The sequence below is a fragment of the Oryza sativa genome, chromosome 7 (genome assembly GCF_034140825.1).
Source record: "Oryza sativa Japonica Group chromosome 7, ASM3414082v1".
NCBI classification, from domain to species: Eukaryota; Viridiplantae; Streptophyta; class Magnoliopsida; order Poales; family Poaceae; genus Oryza; species Oryza sativa.
In genome coordinates, this window is record NC_089041.1 from 13742387 (window position 1) to 13765146 (window position 22760).

The 22760-nt window shown below is 39.6% G+C and overlaps 2 protein-coding genes across 2 annotated transcripts; both read left to right on the plus strand.

Moving 5' to 3' along the window:
• The first annotated feature begins 663 nt into the window (after positions 1-663).
• Positions 664-16108, plus strand: LOC4343046 (protein REDUCED CHLOROPLAST COVERAGE 1). The gene is given in 25 exon segments (XM_015791502.3): positions 664-950; positions 2531-2633; positions 2742-2803; positions 3079-3171; positions 4238-4310; positions 4537-4926; positions 4998-5065; positions 5183-5314; positions 5995-6036; positions 6872-7396; positions 7478-7635; positions 7739-8297; positions 9099-9161; positions 9240-9341; positions 9440-9757; positions 9836-9928; positions 10150-10251; positions 10339-10443; positions 10851-10984; positions 11758-11941; positions 12362-12493; positions 12876-12988; positions 13129-13219; positions 13799-15832; positions 15834-16108. Coding segments are annotated over 24 exon segments (5676 nt in total). The 5' UTR covers positions 664-950; positions 2531-2572; the 3' UTR covers positions 15876-16108.
• A 4712-nt stretch (positions 16109-20820) lies between these two features.
• On the plus strand, positions 20821-21929 carry LOC4343047 (membrane protein PM19L-like). The gene is made up of 2 exons (XM_015790124.3): positions 20821-21124; positions 21220-21929. Exons 1-2 carry the CDS (start codon positions 20998-21000, stop codon positions 21612-21614), a joined length of 522 nt encoding a protein of 173 aa, XP_015645610.1. The 5' UTR covers positions 20821-20997; the 3' UTR covers positions 21615-21929.
• Positions 21930-22760: the final 831 nt, after the last annotated feature.

The window sequence follows — 22760 nt, forward strand, 5'->3', positions numbered from 1 at the left end:
AACAAATCTTGTAATAGATCTAACGATTCAAAATTACGTGAAACTTAAATACAAGTTACATTGTAGTTACATGCAAGTTATAGTATAATTACATACAAGTTACAGTGTAATTACACTACGATTGTACTATAATTACATCTGTCAAACTTTTAGTAGAAAATTTGTCGACAAATGTACATGTAGTCCCCAATGTTTTTGGCAATCATACTTTTCAACGGCAGCACGAATAATCCAGTTGATATATTTTTTTATAGTTTCTAACGCAACTTAATTAAGATGTATGCCCGTGCATTCACACGGGCTACCTTGCTAGTTATTCTAATACTTATATATAAGTTATAGTATAGTTACAGTAAAATTATATTATAATTATACTGTAGTTAGATTTGGAAGCTTTCTTTATAAAACTTCCAGGCTCCAGCCGCGCCTCACCTGAGTCAGAGGCGCGGCGCCGCGGCGGAGGGGTCCTTACCTTCGTCCCCCTCCGGTTCAGGGATGGATGGGCTGCCTTCCTGCGTTGCTCGTACGAACCAAATGGAGTTTGGGGCCCAAATCCGGCCCGCAGGAAGTGCAGGCAAGGCAGAAGCTGCCAAGCGAAGGACACCCTATCTGAAATCTCCACCATTCCACCCTTATCAACCACCCGCCTCTCGTTATCTTTCCCTCCCTCCCTTCCCTCGCGCTCTCGCCTCGCTCTCTCGCCCCCGCCCCCGCTCCGCTCTGCTCTTCTCTGCTCTACCCACACACACACGCCCTTCTGCTGAGCTCCTCCTCCCTGCTCGGCTCTTATCCCAACCAATGTCCACTGCAAGCTAGCTAGCTCTACCTATCTATCCAGCTCTACTTCATTGGGAAACTCTCGTGCCTTACCGCCGCTGTCCTGACGACGAACCACTTTGCTTGAACAGATAATACAGAGGGCAGCGAGGTCACTTCCTTGCTTGCCATTGGTAAAATTCTTGAGCATCCTGGTGTAATTCTTTGCGTTGTCATGTGTGTGTGTGACTGTGTGCTTGTTTGTGTGGGCTGAATTCTCGGTTATGCGAGGTGCTGCAGGGCAGATGCTGGGAGAATTTCGAGCTCTAGCTTTGTTTTAACCTTATTGCGATATGGAGAATTTTCAGCTTGGTTTGTTTTAACCTTATTGCATATGTATGGAGATGCTGCAAGAGTTTTTTGCTATCTTATCCGGAGTTTGCTCTTTTTATCTGAATAAATATATATATGTACGGGATATTTGGTGCAGTCTGAAATGGGACAGTGGACACTGCTGTTCATCTCTGGGAATTGTTTGCTGCTTCTTCTTGTCTGTATTTACCATCGAATATCTTACTTCTTCTTCTCATTTGCAATTTCGCTGCGTTAGCTACTTTTACCGAATGCTGAATTTTGAGCATTTCTGTCAGCTTCACGGTACACAATTATAGCTGAGCACGTTCATGTGCTCGTTATGCCATTTCCATCCACAAGATAATCATTTGCTCAATCAATTTGTTGTTATTTCAACTCCCTGTGCTTGCCCGCAATTATTTTTCTTTTTAAATTCAGTGCAAAATAATAAAATAAAGGGCTAGATTTCTCTTGGTCCATTGGTTCTCTGCTGCACCTTATCCCTTCGTACTAGTTTCCCTTCGTACTAATTTCTTGAGCACTATGTCAAGTTTCCTGTTTTGGTAAAATAAATACTAGGACAGGAAAAAGGTAAAAAACTTGAAATCACCCTGTAATCGTTGCTTGCAAATCTTTCACACCTTCGGCGCAACATGTCTTTTTTTTCTGGTCAATATTGTGCCGTGCGGCGAGCAAATACATGAGAAAATACGATGATAATTTTCATCTTCCGCGTGCAAGTGATGTGCATATGGCACGTGAAGGACAGCTCCCTAATTTGTCCTCACTGCACTGTTCTTGAAATAGTCTTGCAGAGCAGACCATTTCTCCACCCACTATCAGTAGTCTCTTCGTTCTTCTCAGTTAATTATCAGTGTGTGCCACAAGTTTCCTGATACCTACTAGCTTTGTATGGTGCTCTGGTCATTGATTTATACATACAAGTTATTAGTACTACTTCCTTTAGTTAGTTTAACTACATCGTCGTATCATCGGTGAAAGATAGAGGAGTGAGTGGTTTTGCCTTTTAATTTGCGGTGTTGGTCGGTCATGGTGGTCGTTGAACATGCAAATTGGAAGATAGAAAGGCTGTGGTTTTAATCTCTTCTGAATACTGAAGATAGAAAGGCCGGTGTTTTTAATCCTTTCTGAATACTGAAGGAATGGTTGTGTTTTTAATTCCTTTCTGAAACTCTGAAAGACGGAAAGGATGTGCGACTGTGCATGAAGTGTTTTTTTTGTTTTTGTTTTTTTTTTTTTAAAGAACTACTTCATCTTTAATTCTATAGACTAATCAAATGTAGATGCGTAGTCCACCATCAAGAGAGTAGGAGTGCACACCGTGCAATTTCTGATGAATTGGTGCAGACACTAACTGAATCTTTAATTTTTGGTTTTGGTATGTGCATGATCGATGCAGGTGGGTCGTTTGTGCTGAGCTTGCTCGCCATTTGGCGCGTGCATGGCGCCCAAGAGCAAGCGAGGGAAGGCCAAGGGTGAGAAGAAGAAGAAAGATGAGAAAGGTGATTGCTAATTTGTTACCATCTTCATCTGTGTTTGCTTGAAGCACGCAGTTATTACATGTAGTTGTTTTGAGCCCATCAGTTACAATTTTCTTTGGTGGTTTGCAGTTCTCCCTGTGGCCATTGACATCACTGTTAACCTCCCTGACCAGTCTCATGTCATTCTCAAGGTTGGCAGTTGCACTCTTGGTGACATGTTTTTTTTTTCTGATTCTACTGAAACTCACTTTTGTTGCTAAGTTAAACCACAGAGAACACACACACTTGACACTTCTACAGAAAAAAAATGGATTTTGTGCCTGAATTTCGTAGTAGAGAGCATACACAAATTCATAAACTCAGTCTAATTTGGAATGAAAACTTGAGTTTGTAATATTCAAATGTACATCAAATCAGGTTGTTCTGGTAAATCGGCTTAGTTGAGCTGTTTTCTGGTCTGGTGCAGGGGATTTCAACTGACAGGATCATTGATGTGAGGCGGCTGCTATGCGTAAACACCGCGACGTGCGCCATCACAAACTACTCCCTCTCGCATGAGGTATTTACTGTTTTTCAAGTTAATTAACTGAGCCCTTATAGTTTGGTTTGATTAGTTTGTTGATAACATATTAGAACAGTAAAAGTCTATTCCAGTATCTGCTTCCTCCTCCTAATGTGAAAAAAGATAAACAGCAAGGGAACTAAGCTGTCATGTAATCCACATGCATGTATGAAACTCCTTTGGTATCTTGGTTAAGGAAAGTAAGATCCATACATGTATAAATGAACACGTTCCCTTACACACCACTATGTGAATGCCTCATATAGTGCGGAGGCGTTGTTTTAGCAAACATACTCGTGTATTATCTTTCGAGATTAAATCCCAAGACAATATGAGCACCCGTATCCTCCTGCCAACTTTAGAACTGCTCGCCGCCATCCTCGGACTTTGCCGGTTGGTGGCTCGCTGCCCGATAAACTGTTGTGAAGATCGATCGCAAGACGTTCGACGTCGGGGTCATCCTCGTTACATGGTTGATTTGAAAAGAGCGCAACACACGGGTTTTCGAGGGAACGGCCTCGTCGGTCACGCAACTGTGTGCGACCATGTGTGATGAATGGGAAACATGGAAATCAGCAGGGCTAGTTACCTCGTTGAATGTTGTTGCAGCGCCAGCTTTAGAGAGATTACAGACTTTGTAATTTGCTTTTTGTTGTAAAGGCGGTGCTCTGACACACTGCATTTGTACAGTTTTTCCCTTTTCCATAATATACATCGGTCGGCATTCTACGCCGTCCCGGCGAAAAAAAAAACTTTAGAACTTGTATTTTAATCTAAATATCCACATGTCAAAACCTTAGTATTTTCACCATAAAACTTATGTTGAAGTTTGAGCCGAAAATTTCACACTTCGGCCTTTTTAAAACTTCAAAATAGGTCCTTACCAAAAACTATTTTGAAATATGTTTTGCAAAAGGACCAAAATATGAAATTTTCGAAAGTTTGAGTGTAATGCCGAAAAGAAAATGAAACTTGATAGATCCCAAATATATATAAGCTACAAATGATGAGTTTGTAATGCTATGTGAACAATATTCCCCTAATTTTTGATTATTTTTTTCAGCTCCGTGATGGTCGCTTGAAGGATGGTGCCGATATTGCAACATTGAAGCCATTTACACTCACCTTGGTAGAAGGTAGAAGCAATACCACCCTCAATTACCTCATAATCACCGGCTCTCTCTTTTTTCAATTTCTCTAAGAAATTTTAATGGCGCATAAGGTTTTATAGTATTGTCAAACAATTATTATGTTGTATTTCTTTTACCTAAAAATGGTTTTTATTTTTTTCAATTTTGTTAAACCACTCTACATTTGGAATTTCCCCATTTTTGTTTTTTTTTAACTGAAAAAATAATGCAGAGGAGTACGACGAGGAGAGCGCGGTGGCGCACGTACGGCGGCTGCTTGACATCGTCGCCTGCACCGCCTCCTTCGGTCCGCCGCCCCCGCCGCCGCCGCCGCCGTCGCCGAAGGATGCGGCCGCCGACCCCGCCAAGGAGCCCTCGGGCTCCAAGGCTGGCTCCGCCGCGGCCACGGGCGGGCGCCGCACGGGCTCCCCACCGCCGTCGCCTGCTCCGGTGGCGAAGGACGCGGCCACCAAGGACGACGCCGCCGCCGCTGCGGCGGCTGCGGCTGCCAAGGAGTCCTCGGCCTCCGCGGAGCTGGAGGCCGAGATGAGCGGCGCGTGCCCCCGCCTCGGCGCCTTCTATGAGTTCTTCTCCCTCGCCAACCTCACTCCGCCCCTCCACTGTTAGTGGCAAACCTCTCTCTCTGTACTGCTCCTCTGTGTTGATTTTCTAAACCCTCGTGTTTAATTCCAGTTATAAGGCGAGTGGCGCAGCCTCGGCAGGAGGAACAGCCTTCGGATGATCATCTCTTCTTTCTTGAGGTAAATTTGGTCAATAATTTGCCAACCAGTGGGTGATTTGGGCTAAAACGACTTTTGAGCTTTGATATATGAATATATGGTGGCATCCTAATTAGGCATATGTTGGCTGGCTTACAGGCAAAGCTTTGCAACGGGAAATTTGTTGTTGTTGAAGCCCGGAGAAAGGGATTCTTCAGTTTGGGGAAGCAGCGCGTCTTGTGCCATAATCTAGTCGATCTGTTGAGGCATCTTAGTAGAGCATTTGACAATGTTCGTCTCTCTCTAAAATTTTCAGATTTACTGGTTAACTATCATGATACCATCTGTGTTGAGAGTAATGCTAGCAGTTTCATGTCATAATTTCAGGCAATTACTATTTGACCTTGTTGCTTAGTATCTCAGTTATATATGTGGCTACTTGGAACAGTTGAACTAATTACTGATGTGCTTAAATTCTGATCTCAACTGAATTTCTTTGTCATTTCACTTTGTGTATGCATGCTTGTGCAAATTCTTCAAAGTACATCTTTTTACAGTACTGGAAAATATTGGACTAATGCCAATTATACATATTCATGAAAATGTGTATGTAAAGTTCTCAATTGCACAAATTTTCAATTGTCAAAGACTATTATATAGTAGTAACACAGAAATCTTGCAGATTTCATGTTTCGTGCTGCTGCAGAAAGATAAAGCCCAAATTTTTAATGACTTTGGTATTAAAATTTAGACTGAAATCAGAATTAGCTTCTGTGGGTTAAAATTATACAATATCTGTAATCACAAGCAACATTCAGAATACCACTAACCTATTTTGTTTGTATTAAGTTTTTTCATTTTTATGTTACATACTACTGATCAAGTGTTCCATTTTTTTTCTTAAAATTTATGTGATGCAAACTGTGGATGTACCAATTTATTAATTTTTTGTTGGCTGCGACTTGTTTTAGGCATATGAAGATCTTATGAAGGCATTTTTGGAACGTAACAAGGTTAGCTATGACTTTTCTTGGGTATTTTACTGGCAGTGCTGAAAATAATTTTACTGTAGTATGTTTATGGTGACCTTTATTTTTGCATGGAACCACTTTGTAAAATCAGTTTAGGGGGCCATATAAACGTATTGTAAAGTTTGGGGGGTTTGATAGACTTTCAGTTTCATGAAAAGTTTAGGGGGGTAAATGGCTTATTTCTTTTTGTATGTATCCACATAATTTGTGATTGATTGGATTAGAGTGGCTGGAGTACCCAATTTCCATATAGATATGTTCAGGCAGCTATGATGCAAAGTACATAACCAGATTATGTAATGCCATTTCTCCTGTAATCTTTTCCGAGTAACTGATTAGTTTCACACAACTACAGTTTTTAGTTAGATCTTATTTTAGGTGATGAAAAGTACATAACCTGCTAATATAACCTCATTTTTCCTGTAATCTATTCAGATTTCAGAGTAACGGAGTTTCACACGATCTCATTCTAGGATATGGGTTTTGTTCTGACATGCATGTCATTCTAGGTTTTCTTGGCACTGTTTTCCCAAAGTAACCTTATTGAATGCTAGTAATTAATATGGATGCCCTTGTTTCTATCACCTCATCATGCTGTCCACCATTCCAAAACACCCAATTGACCGAGGTAGTTCAGGCCACAACTTTTCCACCTTGGTCTCTGTGATTTGTGCTAAAACAACATATATGAATGGAGGGAGCATAATCTTCTTAAATTGTTTATCTTTGCAAATAATCAAGCATTCAAGCTATGTGTCATTTAATTTCTTTGTGCCCTCAAATCTTTTTACCACATGTAATTCTTTGTATACTGCAGTTTGGAAATTTCCCTTATGGGTTTCGTGCAAACACATGGCTCGTTCCCCCAATTGCTGCTCAATCTCCATCAACATTTCCTCCCCTCCCTTCTGAGGATGAAACCTGGGGTGGCAATGGAGGTGGTTGGGGAAGGGATGGCAAGAGTGACATGTTGCCATGGGCAGATGAATTCTTGTATCTCACATCCATGCCTTGCAAAACTGCTGAGGAAAGGGAAATCCGTGACAGGAGAGCATTCCTACTTCACAGCTTATTTGTAGATGTTGCCATCTTTAGAGCTATTGCAGCTGTAAGGCATGTAATGGAGATTAAGGATGTATCAGCATCAGCCAATATAGATGAAGTTTTGCATTCTGAGACAGTGGGAAATTTTAGCATCACTGTCACAAGAGATTCTTCAGATGCAAGCTGCAAGTTGGATACCAAGATAGATGGTAGCCGAGCCACAGGAATGGACTTCAAGCATCTTGCGGAGAGAAACCTTTTGAAAGGAATAACTGCTGATGAAAATACAGCTGCCCATGTATGAATTCTAAATTAAGGTGATGTCCATATATATTACGGTAAGGAAGTTGTTGATCCTAATTTTGCTTTTTATTTGCAGGATGTGGAGAGTTTGGGCATTGTCAATCTTAGATACTGTGGGTATGTTGCAGTGGCAAAGGTTAACAATATTGAGAAAGCCAAAGTGAACACTTCTATTAAGCCAATTGATATTACAGATCAACCAGAAGGGGGTGCACATGCATTGAACATTAACAGGTCAATAGCACTTCCTTTCTGTTGTTCTTCTAATATTCTTGAAATTTATACAGCTGCTTCCAGTATTTCTTTTTGGGTGATGAGGTCCTATTCGTTATTTTAGTTTGAGGATGCTGCTCAATGATGCCAATTCAACTGGAGAGAAAAAGACGTTGAACCTTCCACAAAATAATAAGCAGGAAGAACTAATTGCAGCACATTCTTTTGTGGAGAACCTGTTAAAGGAGAGTCTTCAGAAGCTCGAAGAAGAGGAAAGTGAAAAACAGTCCTTTATGAGGTGGGAACTTGGTGCCTGCTGGGTTCAGCATTTACAGGATCAGAAAAATTCTGATAAGGACAAAAAGCAAGGTGGTGAGAAGGAAAAGAAAAAGGTGGTAGATAAATCTGCGAAGGAGACAAAGATTGAAGGTCTTGGGAAACCTCTGAAAGCTCTTAAGCACTCAAAAAATAATGTTGATGTCGCTGACAAGGGATCCTCATTGGGAGAAAAAAGCATGTGTGATGGAACAAGTTCTGCAGAAAGCCAAAAATTCAAGCCATCAGCTGTTCAATTGCCTCAGGGAGAATCTAATGCCTCAGAGAATGAAAGCTTGCTGAAGGATTTATTATCTGATTCTGCCTTTACAAGGTTGAAAGATTCAGAAACAGGACTCCACCAGAAGGTAGATATGCATTTCTTCATGAAGTAGGTCTCTATCAGTTGGTATTGCACTATCTCATACCTGACTGATTCCTCTGTCCAAAAAGCTGTAAAAAAAGATTCCTCTGCCAAACACAAAAAACTTACTAAACATACAATTGACCTTCCATTTTTTATGTACTCTCTGAGAACCATACATGGTAAGTACACAACTTATGTTTATTCAAAAAAAGAGTAAGTAATATCAGGTAATATTAGATCACATACTACATTGTATTTGCTATTTTTATCAAGGTCAGCTATGGAAAGGTTAAGAAACGTTTCTTGTCATAAAATTTGCCAAATCTACCTTAGGTGCACTAATTATAGGTCATTTGAAATATAGAAGATTTTCTCACTTTTTCCAGGCTCAGTATGAGAAGTTAATTTGTCATATATGCGTATACTTTCAATGTTTATTTGCGAAAGTACCTTTTGAGATGAATCTACTGATATGATTTTCACATATCCAATCTAAATATATCAAAAGATATTGATGCTCAAAATTTTAGAAGTTCGCTTGATGTATGTCCATAACGACATGCTTTCGTGACCAGCATTTATTAGGTGGCTTAGCTCTTGAGTTGTTTTTGGGTAAACAGCTCCATTCTTTGTTTTTGGGTGAAGAAAGATAAATCAGTTCTCAATTTTTTAATTGTGTGCTATGTTTATTCCGGTTTATTTGCTTGTTTGTGTTAACTATATTGTTTTGTTCATGAACAAATATTCAATAAGCTTTATAATCTTGTATTAAGCTTAAACACTAATCCTTTCTGCTCCACAGTCACCGCCTGAGTTGATTGAGATGGCTTTGAAGTACTATGATGAAGTTGCTCTTCCTAAGCTGGTATGTGAAAAATGAATAATTCCCCATGTGCATTTATTTTAGTTAAGAAGCATAGTAATTAACCCATAAGATGTTCAGGTTGCAGATTTTGGTTCCCTGGAACTTTCACCTGTTGATGGTAGGACCTTGACAGATTTCATGCATACCAGAGGCCTACAGATGCGTTCCCTTGGACAAGTTGTAAGTTTCCGATTATTCTTCTATTTGAATAGAATGAATACCAATGCCATTGATTTCCAGTTACTTGGTCTATGCTGAACTGCTAAGTATCTGTTTAGGTCAAGCTTTCGGAGAAGCTTTCACATGTACAGTCCCTCTGTGTACATGAGATGATAGTGAGGGCATTCAAGCATATCGTTCGCTCTGCAATTGCTGCTACTTCAGACATGCGACAATTAGCACTTGCAATAGCTGCAGCGCTGAATTTACTGCTTGGTGTTCCTGAGCCTGAGGTCTTTACAAGTTCCGATGGTGTGCGCCCACTAGTATGGAAATGGCTAGTGGCCTTCTTGAAAAAGAGATATGAATTTGAGCTCACTGAGCAACATTACCATGATGTTAGGAAATATGCTCTCCTGAGAGGACTATGCCATAAGGTACAAATGTATATTTGATGAATCATTTACAATTTGCTCTATTTGAATTGATGTTAATTGTTAATTTCTTACCTTCAGGTTGGCATTGAACTGGCACCCCGAGATTTTGTTATGGATTCTGCTTTCCCATTTCAAAAACAAGACATTATTAGCTTGGTACCAGTACACAAGGTAAACTTTACCTGATACATCTGTTGTTCTTTCCCAAATTAATCTGGGTAGTTACAAAATCAGAATACATTTGTTTTGCGTTGCTTGTTCAATTGTTTGTCAGATTGCTACAAGAAGGATTTCACTAGTTTTCTGATATTGATTGAACTTTTGTTAAGACACAGAATGGAGTAATTTACAAATATAACTACACAACTAACATGTTTGTGCATAATATGCAGCAAGTTGCATGCTCATCTGCTGATGGAAGGCAACTGCTGGAATCCTCTAAAACTGCCCTTGACAAGGGAAAACTTGAAGATGCTGTCAATTATGGGACCAAGGTATCCTCTTTCACAAAACAGTCTATCTTTTTGAACATTTTTGGATGCCATTTGTTTTTTAATCACTATTCCAATGGATGAATGCAGGCTCTTGCTAAACTCATAACAGTTTGTGGTCCCTATCATCGAATGACAGCTGGAGCTTATAGTCTGCTAGCTGTTGTATTGTATCACACTGGTGATTTTAATCAGGTATATCGTTATTCATTTGGATGTAGAATAATTCATATAACTGCTAAATATATTAGGAAAGTTCAGCATATAGCCGTATTTCAGGCTAGCTTTATGAAGAATATTAAACATTCCTCTCAACAGCGAAAAATACCCATGCACTGTGTTTCGTAGCTATACTCGACTTTCCACAAAGCTCTAGGTACCCTCGACATGGTTTCAGTACATGACTTGCGCGTGAAAAAAAAAAGCTTTCCGCAATATAGTACTGGTTACAATTGCAGTAACATCAAAGGAATATGTTAGAACAGACAAACAGAGTTGCCCGCAACATGAGTATTGATTAATTAAAGAAGAATTGAGAATGTGATGAATTGAAGTTTTGAAAAATACCCCAAGTCAATATGCTTATCATAGAAAAAATGCAGGCTACGATCTATCAGCAAAAGGCCCTAGACATCAATGAGAGGGAACTTGGGCTAGATCACCCTGATACAATGAAGAGTTATGGAGATCTTGCTGTGTTCTACTACCGTTTACAACATACAGAACTGGCTCTAAAGTAAGTTGACTTTATGTTTTTTTTTCCCTGAAGATCATCTATCTATCCATAAGAATGAACATGACTATAGTTCCCCTTTGAGGTCTTAGTTGAAGTAATACTGTATTTGTTTTTCTTATTTCCTGACCGATATAATTTATCTATTCTCGATGATGTCATGTCATTCTGTTTTCATCCAGTAAAGTGTATTATATGATTAAGAGATACAGTATTATGATGTTTGTGAAAGGATAATAATACATTATGCTTTTTATTGCTGTAAGGTACATTGATTTGTATTTATTTCTAACTGTTCCACTTGCAAATTTGTCATGTCTTATAAGTATGGATATAATATCTGAACTATGAATTCCTTCAGTGATATTGTGAGTCAGTTGTCAAAAATCAAGCCAGCCCAAAACTCCACAAATATATGTTGGTTATAATCTAGGAAAAACTAAAAATGAAAAGGACAGTGTCAGTTTGACATGCAATTAGTTGTTGCCTGTTCACTTTCCGTAGGTCTTTTTGTGACATGAACCATAACCATAAACTTGCATTGTATCTATTTGAAGTCTAAGGATGTTAATACTATTTCCCCCTTTTTATCAATTTATCTTCACTCTTGAAAGGTTCTCTGATAAGATCTTCCAAGCTTAAATTTGTTTATAAGGATCTAAGAATATGAATAAACAATGAATTGTTCCTGTTCTTTGTTAACTGTCTACTTCCTGTAGAATGTAATTAACTGAGACACATCTGTAAGGGATTAACCTTTTCTATTTTTAAATTAGGTATGTCAAGCGTGCACTATATCTACTGCATCTTACATGCGGGCCATCTCATCCAAACACAGCTGCGACATATATCAACGTAGCTATGATGGAGGAAGGCTTGGGTAATGTGCATGTAGCACTTAGATACTTGCACAAAGCCTTAAAATGCAACCAGAGATTACTTGGGCCTGACCATATCCAGGTAATAATCTTCCATGGTAATGAACTTGGTTGTTTTCTTTCTATCAAAGGTTAAAGTATGCTTGGTGATAATTGTGAAGTATGATCTTTAGTCACAAAAAAAATCTTATATTTATAGGATACTTCAATTGTTAACTAGGAAATATTCAGAAAAAAACATTTTATAGCCTAATGAGTCAATGTCAATCCATAATAATATGCATGCCTTGCCTGGTAGTTGGTCCTTTATTTGATGGATTGAAGAATTTGCATTAGCTGTTCCAAAATCTGGAACTATATGTAGGTCCCTTGAGTAAATTGTTCTTCCATTTTATAATTAATAGTACAGGTTTCACTGTTGACTACTTCACTTAATGCTTTCATCATTTAATGATATTGCTTGATTATCTGTTTCAACTAACATACTTGTCTGTTATTTTAGACTGCTGCGAGCTACCATGCCATAGCCATTGCTCTCTCATTGATGGAAGCTTATTCCTTGAGTGTTCAGCATGAGCAAACAACCTTGCAAATTCTTCGTGCAAAGCTTGGGCCAGATGACTTGCGGACTCAGGTTTTACTTCTATGAGAAAATGAATTTGATGTGCAAAAAACTACTCTCCTGTGACTTAGAATTTCTTAGTCAAAATTTTAATCTTTGGTGTTAAAAAATAATTAGACATGAAATATAATATTTGTATATTTGCAATCAAAATTATTTTTGCGGAATAAACTTGTATGATACTAACAGATGCATTGCAAATATTAAGCCAAATATGCACAACAGAGAATTTATTGTTGTCAAAAATGATATCTTTTAAGTAACTACTAAGAGATTTACCTATTTTTGTTGGCTTTCAACAGTTCTTTTTTTAAATATGTTTGTACAAAATAAACTGTTTGTTAATTCCAATATCATCCTTGATCTTGTGTCTGTTTTGAAAATTGAAATGCAGGACGCTGCCGCTTGGCTTGAATACTTTGAATCAAAAGTTATCGAGCAACAGGAAGCTGCACGCAATGGAACTCGGAAACCTGATGCATCAATTGCTAGTAAAGGGCATCTAAGGTAAAATATAGTTAAATTTCACCAACCTAAAGTATCGTAACTTCTTAGAGACTTCTCTTTTGCATTTATAGATATCTAGGTACAGTATACTTTTTATAACATCTTCACTTTGTACTGACTGTTCTACTTTGCGTTTGCAGTGTATCTGATCTTCTTGATTATATAAATCCCAATGAAGAAAGCAAAGGAAGAGATTCTGAATCAAGTAAAAGGAGGTACTCAAGCATAAAGGTTGGTTGCCAAATGTTGTTGCTTCATTGCTTTCTGTTGAAGATACTCCTAACGTACTTAATATCCGACGCTGTTGACTTTATTTGGTCAAAGTTGTGAAACTTTGACCATCAATAGCTCCCAAAATATTTAGTTTGAAAAAACAAAAATCATATGGGTAGCTTTTTCTTTATAAGCACTTCTACAATATTATAATTTTGTTATTATCGTTATATTCTAACACAAAAATAGTGATCAAAGTTGTAATCAAAGATCGAATAAAGTCAATAGTGTCATATTTAAATACGAAGGTAGTAAAAATATACGATCTTGTTAAGTAGAATGTTTGACTGGAATATTGTTCATTCACACTTGCAAGATGTCTACAATAGCGTAACAATGTTTGTTATTAATCCCAGTAGTTGTATGCTTGTAGTATGCATCTTGAAATAAGAAACTCCATCCAATAAACTAATATATTCAGGACATATTTGCAAATGGGATGCTGGTTCTCCTGGGCACAAAAAATGTATTCTTTAGTATTTTATCAATTTAGCACATGGCACTTTGGAATATATTAATCATATGCTCATCTTTTAGGTCCTGTCAAATTCGAATGGAGGTTCCAATGTAGCAAGTCCTGAGGTATCTCCAAGAGACTCTACTTCTGCAAATGCAGACGAGGACAAGCAAATCATAGAGCCATCACAAGATGATACTGTTAACTTTGTTGCTGAAGCTGAAATTAAGCAAAACCTTAAATCCGTAGAGTACTCAGCATCATCTGAGCAACCAGTAGAGAGAGCTGAGGTGATTAATGTACCAAGGGAGGTTGTTCAGGAGGAACTAGTAGAACCTGAAGATGGTTGGCAGCCTGTTCAAAGACCTAAATCGGCTGCAGGTTCAGGGAAACAAATGAAGCATTTCAATCCCACCACCAGAAAGATGTATGACCCTGATAATCATGATCCACAATATACATCTCAATACAAGGCACGAAATTCCTATCCAAATAGCCGTTACTACTTCTTAAAGAAGCGGACTGTTGTACCTGCAACGTACACAGACCCTCATCAGCACATGAAAGTCCAGACATCCAGTGCAAGGTTTGGTCGTAAGATATACAAGGCTGTGACATATCGGATTAAGCCAGGGAGTACATCCACAGAGGCGCAAGATGCTTCTGCTGAACAGATGAGTGGTAAAGCAGAGTCCCAGATGGCTTACTCACAAGTACACAGTACTACTTCTGTAGATCATAAAGAAAGTGAGCCACATGGAACTTTGGTGACAAGTAGTGGAAACGCGCCATCATACAAAGATGTTGCATTAGCACGTCCAGGTACCATTGCAAAAGCTCAAATACAAAAATCAAGAGATGATGTAGTCCAGAATCAACCGTCACTTGGTCAAATTATTGCACAAGAAATGAAGGATTCCTTGGTAGATACACATCAAGTGGAACAAGGATCTGTATCTGCAAATATCAATAATCCCAAAGAAGTAGGCAACATTCCAGAAGAAATTCAGCATTCAGAAGACATTAAAGTGTCTGATAGAGAACTGGACACTGGGGATATTGACACAGATGGTTCACCAAATGATGAGAAATCCTTAAATGGCAGCAATCTTGCAAATGATCACACAAGTCAAGAACCAGTAAGTTGTAGCAATGAAAATGCAGCCGTCGAGTTTGCAGAGTCTTCTAATTCTGCAAAAGATGAACAGAGTCGGAAATCGGATATGGAGATTTTCGAAGAAGCTCTGCCCACCAGCATTGGACCTATTGCAGTTTCTGCTTCTACAGCTAATACTGAGGGCCTTGCAGGTGCTGGAAATGAGAAATCAAAGCCCAATTTGCTGCTAAATAGTATTGATTTGAGAGAGATGCCTAATAAGAAGTTGTCTGCTGCTGCACCGCCATTTAATCCCTCTCCGCCAGCTATCCTTAGTCCTCTTGCGGTAAGTGTGGGTCTCCCGCCACCAGGTGCTATCCCAGGAGTCGCACCTTGGCCTGTGAATGTACCTATGCACCCTGGACATTCAACTATGGTACCAAGTGGTCCTCCATTGTGCACCTCCCCTCACCATTTATACCCTCCAGCTCCTCGGTCACCTAATCTCTTGCATCCAGTGCCATTTATTTATCCACCATATAGTCAGCCGCAGGTCATTCCAAGCTCCACATTTCCCATGAACACTAATATTTTTCGCCCTAATCATTATGGATGGCAACCCTATATGAATGCACCTTCATCAGAGTTTGTGCCAGGATCAGCATGGCCAAGCAACCATCCAGTTGATTTTACGCCAACTCCACATGTTGTTAACCCTATATCCCAGTCTTTAGCAGACACCCACATTCAGTCGGACGCAGCTGTTGTTAGTATAGGACCTTCACTGGACAGCAATACTATGGCAGTGAAGGAGGAAATGGAGGCTACAATGGTTGGAAGTGGCAATTTGATCAGCAACAAACGTCCTGCAGATGATCAGGACAAACAATTAAAAGATCCAGTTAGAATTGAACTGAATCCTGATATGCCAGGAGACAACGCACATGGTATATGTGCAACAGACCATTTGCGAAGCACCGTGAAGAATGAAGATGAAGGTAGTTTTAGGATATATGTCAAAGGGAAAAGCCGGCGGAAACAAACTCTCAGAATCCCAATAAGTTTGCTTAATAAGACATATGGATCACGCTCTTTCAAGCTTGTGTACAACAGAGTAGTCAGAGAAAATGACATCTTCAGGCCATCGACTGTCTCCTTTGCTGAAGTTGTTTCCTCTGGCAACTAATAAGTATTGCAAGTTTAGCCAAAGCATAATATTGACTTTTCCATTATTACCCAAAAGAAAATTTCTATGGATCTCCAACTGAAACATGATAGAATTTCAATTGTCTGAGCTTTTCGAAAGCAGAGCCTTGTGTCTTCAGTGTTTCAGGTAACTATCTTTTCTAATACCATATAATTTTACTTTTTGCCTTCACAGTATATAAACACTTTAATTCATTGATTTTATAGGTTTTGGTGTTTAGCACATACGACATTCCTCCATCCGACATTCTGAAAGGTCAAATGCATATGTTTTCAGTTCAATAAGGTATGGCTTACCTCTAAGCAATCTTTTGTGTGTTGCCATGTTGAATGCTGGATCACTTCTGGTTCTAGCTTCTACTATCAGCTATATCTATGGTCAGCATATATAAAGACTGTTCTTTAATACTTCGTAGCTTCTGCTGCACGTCTAATTTATCTAACCTCATATTGCACATGCAAATTGGCCCTTATAATTATGTAAGTTTTCATTAGGTTGTGTATCGAAATTAACTGCAAATACTGAATATGCCTCACAAATTAATGCACGCGGCATAAATAGTGGCTGCTATTGAGTTATTTGTGAACTTATATCCTCGTGATCAGACAAACATCTGCAGTATATAGCTCCAAGAAATTATGTCGCTGCAATTAATAATGATATATCCACTTCATTTCATCGCTATCGTAATACTGAGTTTGAAGTTCAACCAGAGTTTACCTCAGTACACAAGCCCTCCCTCTCCTGAACACAGGTGTAGAGATGTTACAAGTAACTGAAAGTCTAGAATGCAAAACCAAAATGTAACATTTATGGAGCACTAGTTCTTCTAACAAGGTAGCACTAAATCACGTGCAGTGCATGCTATAATATATCATATGCCCCGAGGAAAAATGTACTTATGAGTATACCCAGTACACAAATAGGGTATACCCAAATGCATGGCGAGTAAAAGTTTTACTCCTGTGTCGTACTAAGGGGTTCTACAAGGTAAATGACGAACTGGGTGGGTGTGGTATAGTAGTATTCTATTTCTAACGAGCATATATATCATATATATGAAGATTAAGCATATATATCAATAATTAATTGTTCTACTTGAAAGGCAACTATTATTAAATCAATGGAATGGGTAATGCCAATCCATATAGCTAAAATCTTCATATTTTCTGTAAGAGTTCCAGCTTTATAATTCTATTTACCATTATTTGTTGAACTACACACGCGTCGGTGATCTGTGTTCAGATGTACCCGAGTAGCAAATTATAGCATATTTTCCTGGTTTCATTCGTTCAGCTCCATACTACTACTTTTTAATGATTCAGTCATGCATGCTATTAAGCTGACTACTTTCTTTATGCAAATTGGACACAGGTGTTGGCAATTCTGTGTAGAATTCAGAAGATTTGCAGAGAGTTTTGGGAGAGTCAGAACAGATAGAGGGTATCGAAGTGTTAGCAACAATACTTGACAAACCGATTTTTTGTTCAATTTTGTTAGACTGAAAGGAATATTTTCTTAGATTTTTGGGGCTAAAATTTTGGGTATGAAACTTACCACTTAGTTTTTTTTTTGTTGGCTGCTTGCATCCAACAATTATATCTCGTGGTTTTTGTGAGAAGCTAACGTTATTCTTTTTAAGAGAACAATAATAATTGCCATGCTGTGAAGCGCTTGTGCTTTATGTGATTTCTCCCACCACAAGGTGGCATATTTGCTATGTGATTCATCGTTTCTTCAACCTATTCATCTTCACAGGATATCGGCAAGATGAAAATTCTGTGTTCTAAATATATGATGTTTTAAGGCTTAGCCACGATTTTTTCCCATTCCGACTTACATTTTAGCACATATTAAATATTTAGAGTAAATTTTAGTTTGGGACAACTTTTGTTACCGGTTTTTCATTTTGGATCATCTTTTAACCGATTGTTTTCACTTTGCACTGGTAATATATCTTTGTGTCACTTTGGACGATTCTCAACTATTTTATCCATCTACATCAAATTTGTTATATATATCAAATAAATTGTCTATATAAAACAGTAAGAGCTCATCACCGACAAATCAGAGTTGGTGAACTCAAAATCGTTCAGAATTAGGATAATAAATGTAAGATTATTAGGTCCATAATGAAAATATTAGCTAAATGATGATTCAAAGTGAAAAGTTGACAATAAAAGTTTTCATTTAGAGCAAATCCTGTTTCAGTAGGTAGGTCAAACAAGTTAAAACTATAAATTAATATCATAATGTGCAACGACTACTAGTGTAAAACAAATTACGGATTAGTGATTAACTAATTTGAGTACTTCATAACGTACGGTATCATAGAATCAACACTTACAACGCATAACAGTTGTGGTTAAGTTCTTTTATGCCGATGCATTGTCGTTGACACTGTGTTCGTTTCTCTAACAGGGGTTGGATGAAATTTTGGATACTCGTGACACGCTTTTCAAACACTGCTAAACGGTGTGTTTCGTGCGAAAATTTTATATATGAAAATTACTCTAAAATATCAGATTAATCTATTTTTTTAAGTTTTTAATAATTAAAACTCAATTAATCGCACGATATTACCATCTCGTTTTGCATGAAATACTTAATCTTTATTTTCATCTTCATTAGTAATTTCTTAGGAATTCTAGATGAAACGGTACATTGCTAAAACGTTGGAGAAAACCTTTATCATTTATTCCCCATTTCTGGATGATATGGAATAGGAATAAAACGGTCGTTACAGAATGGAAACGCGCGGTAGCCGTTGTGTTCGTACCCCTTTGTTACCCCTAGACAAATCGGCCTAACAATTATCAGCTCTTAAAAGTAAGACAAAGTACTGCTAATCTAGTTGTGAAAGAAGTAAACTTCCATACAATCTAATACAATCTAGTTGGGCCACGTAAGTAAGTAAACCGTTTTTTAAGGATCCGCATGTAAAAATAGAAGGACGATTTTTCTAGACACAGTCAATTATGGATCGTCTGGAATCTAATAAGGAGCTCGTACAGAAAAATCGTTTTTTATATTTTTATAGTGGCAACGATAACAGCTGCTTGGATCAGTCCTAATCAAACAAGGAATATACCTCCGGAACCTCTAGGCAATTTATGCGGAGAAAAGATCAAACAAAGAAAGTTCCTAAAAGAAGCATTCAGAAACTCTAAATAGCTCATGTAGAGAAAAGATGGGAGAAAACAGGAACCGTAAGAATAATGAGCTGAAGAATACCACCTCGAAGATGACTCTTTTTAAAAACTAGATACAATTTTACCACGTAGATTAGATTTTCATTATAAAAATAAACCTAATATAAATGTAAAAACTTAATCTAATCATGACTATTATAGTTAGTTATTATATACTGCCCATCAAAATTTCGCGAACATGCAACTAACTAGCTAGCACACATATATAGCACACATATATAGAATTAATAGAACCCGCGGAAAAGATCCGTTATTGGAAACTCTTGTAGCGATATGACACTGGCGTAGCTAGGAATTTTTCGTTGGATAGTCCTATTTCCGTACGTGATGGAGGATGAAAAAATTAAGTGTGGCCATGTACCCGGTAGATAGCAAATATAATGATGCAAAAACAAGTTATACTATGAAATTTACAAAAAGTTGTCCCTGATCGTGCCTAAAATTTACAACAAGTTATACTAAAATTTTAATATCAGCATACAATATAATATGCATTTACAAAATTTGTTACAGACCACTTAATTTAAATAAATCATCGTAACATAAGACACCGTGATTAAAAAAAAAGACAGCTAGCTCCAATCGTATAAACAAACACAAAAGTAACGAGTTGATAAAACTTGACAAAAGTGCAATAATAAATACATAACGCTCTAGAGTTATCAAGCTAACTAACGAGTTTAAGAAGCATGATATATCAGTATGTTAGTTCGTTTTACAAATGATCCATAAATTTTAAAGACTGAATAAGAGCAAACCGGTTTAAGAATATAAATCTCAAAGGTATATACGCCATTCTTTAGCAGACTTTGTGGCCTAAGAAATTTATCTTGATAATAGGGATTAAGGTATCTAGATTAAAATTTAGGGTAGTCCTGTGCCCATATGGACTATAAGCTAACCACGCCACGCCGATATCACTGTTCCGAGATAAAAGAAGATCGTCGTGTTCTTTAACAGATTGATAGGGCTAGTTTAGTACAGTAATTTAGTTTGGTAGAGCAGCCTGCAGTTACTCCAATCAGCCGTCACGTACGGTTTTGAGAGGCGAACCCGGCCATACATTAGAAAACGGCAAAATACTTATCGATTGAGCTGAAGACGTACGCATATGCTTCCGCGCGAACACGACACGATCGAGCACAAGCTAAGCCAGCCCCGCGAAGCCACTAGAATCCTCTTCCATTCCAGATGTGCACCCCGTATCCCGCGGCGCTACCGCTACCAGCTGGTAAAGCGGTGCGCCGGTGCCGCCACGTCCTCGCACGCACCACGCATGCATATGCATGCCATCCGAGCGCGGAGCGCCCCCTCCTCGGAAACACCATGCGCGCACACAGACACAGGACACACATGCACTCACTGACCGTCTGACCCACCCGCCGAGCTGAGGAGCCGAGCACCGGCCCGGGGCCCCTCGACGCGGCACGTGGCTCGCACATTCGCAGCGCTGGCGGGCGCCCACGGGCACGCGTCGCTCCCGCGGTCTTCCTCCCGTTGCTTCCTCATATCCGCCGATAAAACGGATAAGCCCGGCCACCCACCAAACCCTGCACTTTTAAATCCGTCGTCCTTCTAGCTAGTGTTGCCCACCTTGATTTGCTCGTACTTTGATTCTTTCTGCCTCTGCGTACGTGCGTGAGAGAGCTAAGCATAGAGCTAGTGGAGTGGACCGGCCTCACTCGATCTCAGTTCTCGATCGATCTCTTCTTCGTCTTCTGCGTCGTCGTCGTCGTCCAGCGGTGAGCTATCAGGGTAGCAGCCATGGCCGGAGTCGGGAGGAACATGCTGGCGCCGCTCTTGGTGCTCAACCTCATCATGTACCTCATCGTCATCGGCTTCGCGAGCTGGAACCTCAACCACTTCATCAATGGCCAGACCAACTACCCAGGTACGACATCGATCTGCATATCTCTGATTCTTGAAATAAAAGTGCATGCGACGTACTGATATACAATGCGCTCGAACACACGTACGTGCGTGCAGGCGTGGCGGGCAACGGCGCGACGTTCTACTTCCTGGTGTTCGCCATCCTGGCCGGGGTGGTGGGCGCGGCGTCCAAGCTGGCGGGCGTCCACCACGTGCGCGCGTGGCGCCACGACAGCCTCGCCACCAACGCGGCCTCCTCCCTCATCGCGTGGGCCATCACCGCGCTCGCCTTCGGCCTCGCCTGCAAGGAGATCCACATCGGCGGCCACCGCGGGTGGCGCCTCCGCGTGCTCGAGGCTTTCGTCATCATCCTCGCCTTCACGCAGCTGCTCTACGTGCTCATGCTCCACACGGGCCTCTTCGGTGGCGGCGACGGCGCCTACCGGGACCACGACTACGGCGTTGGCGCCGGTGCTGCCGCCGGCGAGCCCAAGGGGACAGCGAGGGTCTGATCGATGATCTCCCCGACACGGGGTCACGCAAGAATAAACGATAATACATACTTGATGGTCATTTTGTGTGTGTGACAGTGTGACTGTGAGGCTCTGCCTCTGTGTGCAGCAGTGCAGTGTAAGCTCTGTGCTCTCGCCTTTAATTACACTACTAGTTGTTTAGCGTTGTGTGTTGGGTTTGTGTAGCTTGTACATGTGTGTATGTGACCGTACCTAGTACGTACTTTGATCGTAGTAGCTAGGTGTGCACGTCATGGCCTGTATTTTGCTCGCATGGAAGTGCCGTCCTCAATTAATTACTCCTTGTCACCGAAATCGGATCATGTTGAAGTCGTTAATGTTTGTTTTGATTTGTTTGCTATTATCACGGCATCTATATTATATAGCATCTATATGTATTGTAATCGGAGTAGCAAATGCCACTAGAACGGATACCCTTATCTTATCTCACGGGCGGTAAATTCCATCTCAATCGGATACGGTGTTTAATCTCAATCTAGCGTTTAATCTCAATCTAATCTAATCGGTCAAAATCGTGAACCTATCTCAATCGGGCTCGGGCTCTAATTGAAACCCGTCATCGATAGTTTTGATACAGTCTACCAGTCAAACTATAGCCTGTCATAATATCTCAATCGGGCCACAAATAGCCCGTTACAAATAACTACTAACCTCAGTCGGGTCTTAATTAGAGCACGTTACAGATGATACTCATCTTAGTCAAACTATAGCCTGTCACATATGACCTATCTCAATCGGGCCACAAATAGCCCGTTACAAATAACTACTAACCTCAGTCGGGTCTCAATTAGAGCACGTTACAGATGATACTCATCTTAATCGGGTCTAAACTATAGCCTGTCACAGATGACTACTGACCTCAATCGGGTCTAAACTAGAGCACGTCACAGATGATTCATCTCAATCGGGTATTAACTAGAGCCCATGACCATTATCTCAATCGGGCATTTAGTTATGGCCCGTCACAGATGAGTATAATAAAAAAATAAATTTTGTTTTTTTTTCTAGCCTCGGGCCTTTGCTAGCTATGTCCGCTGCAAAAATGACAGAAACAAACACAGATATTCAATATTCCCAGCTCCCAGCATCACCCATACATATATATGCATTCACATACACAGCCAT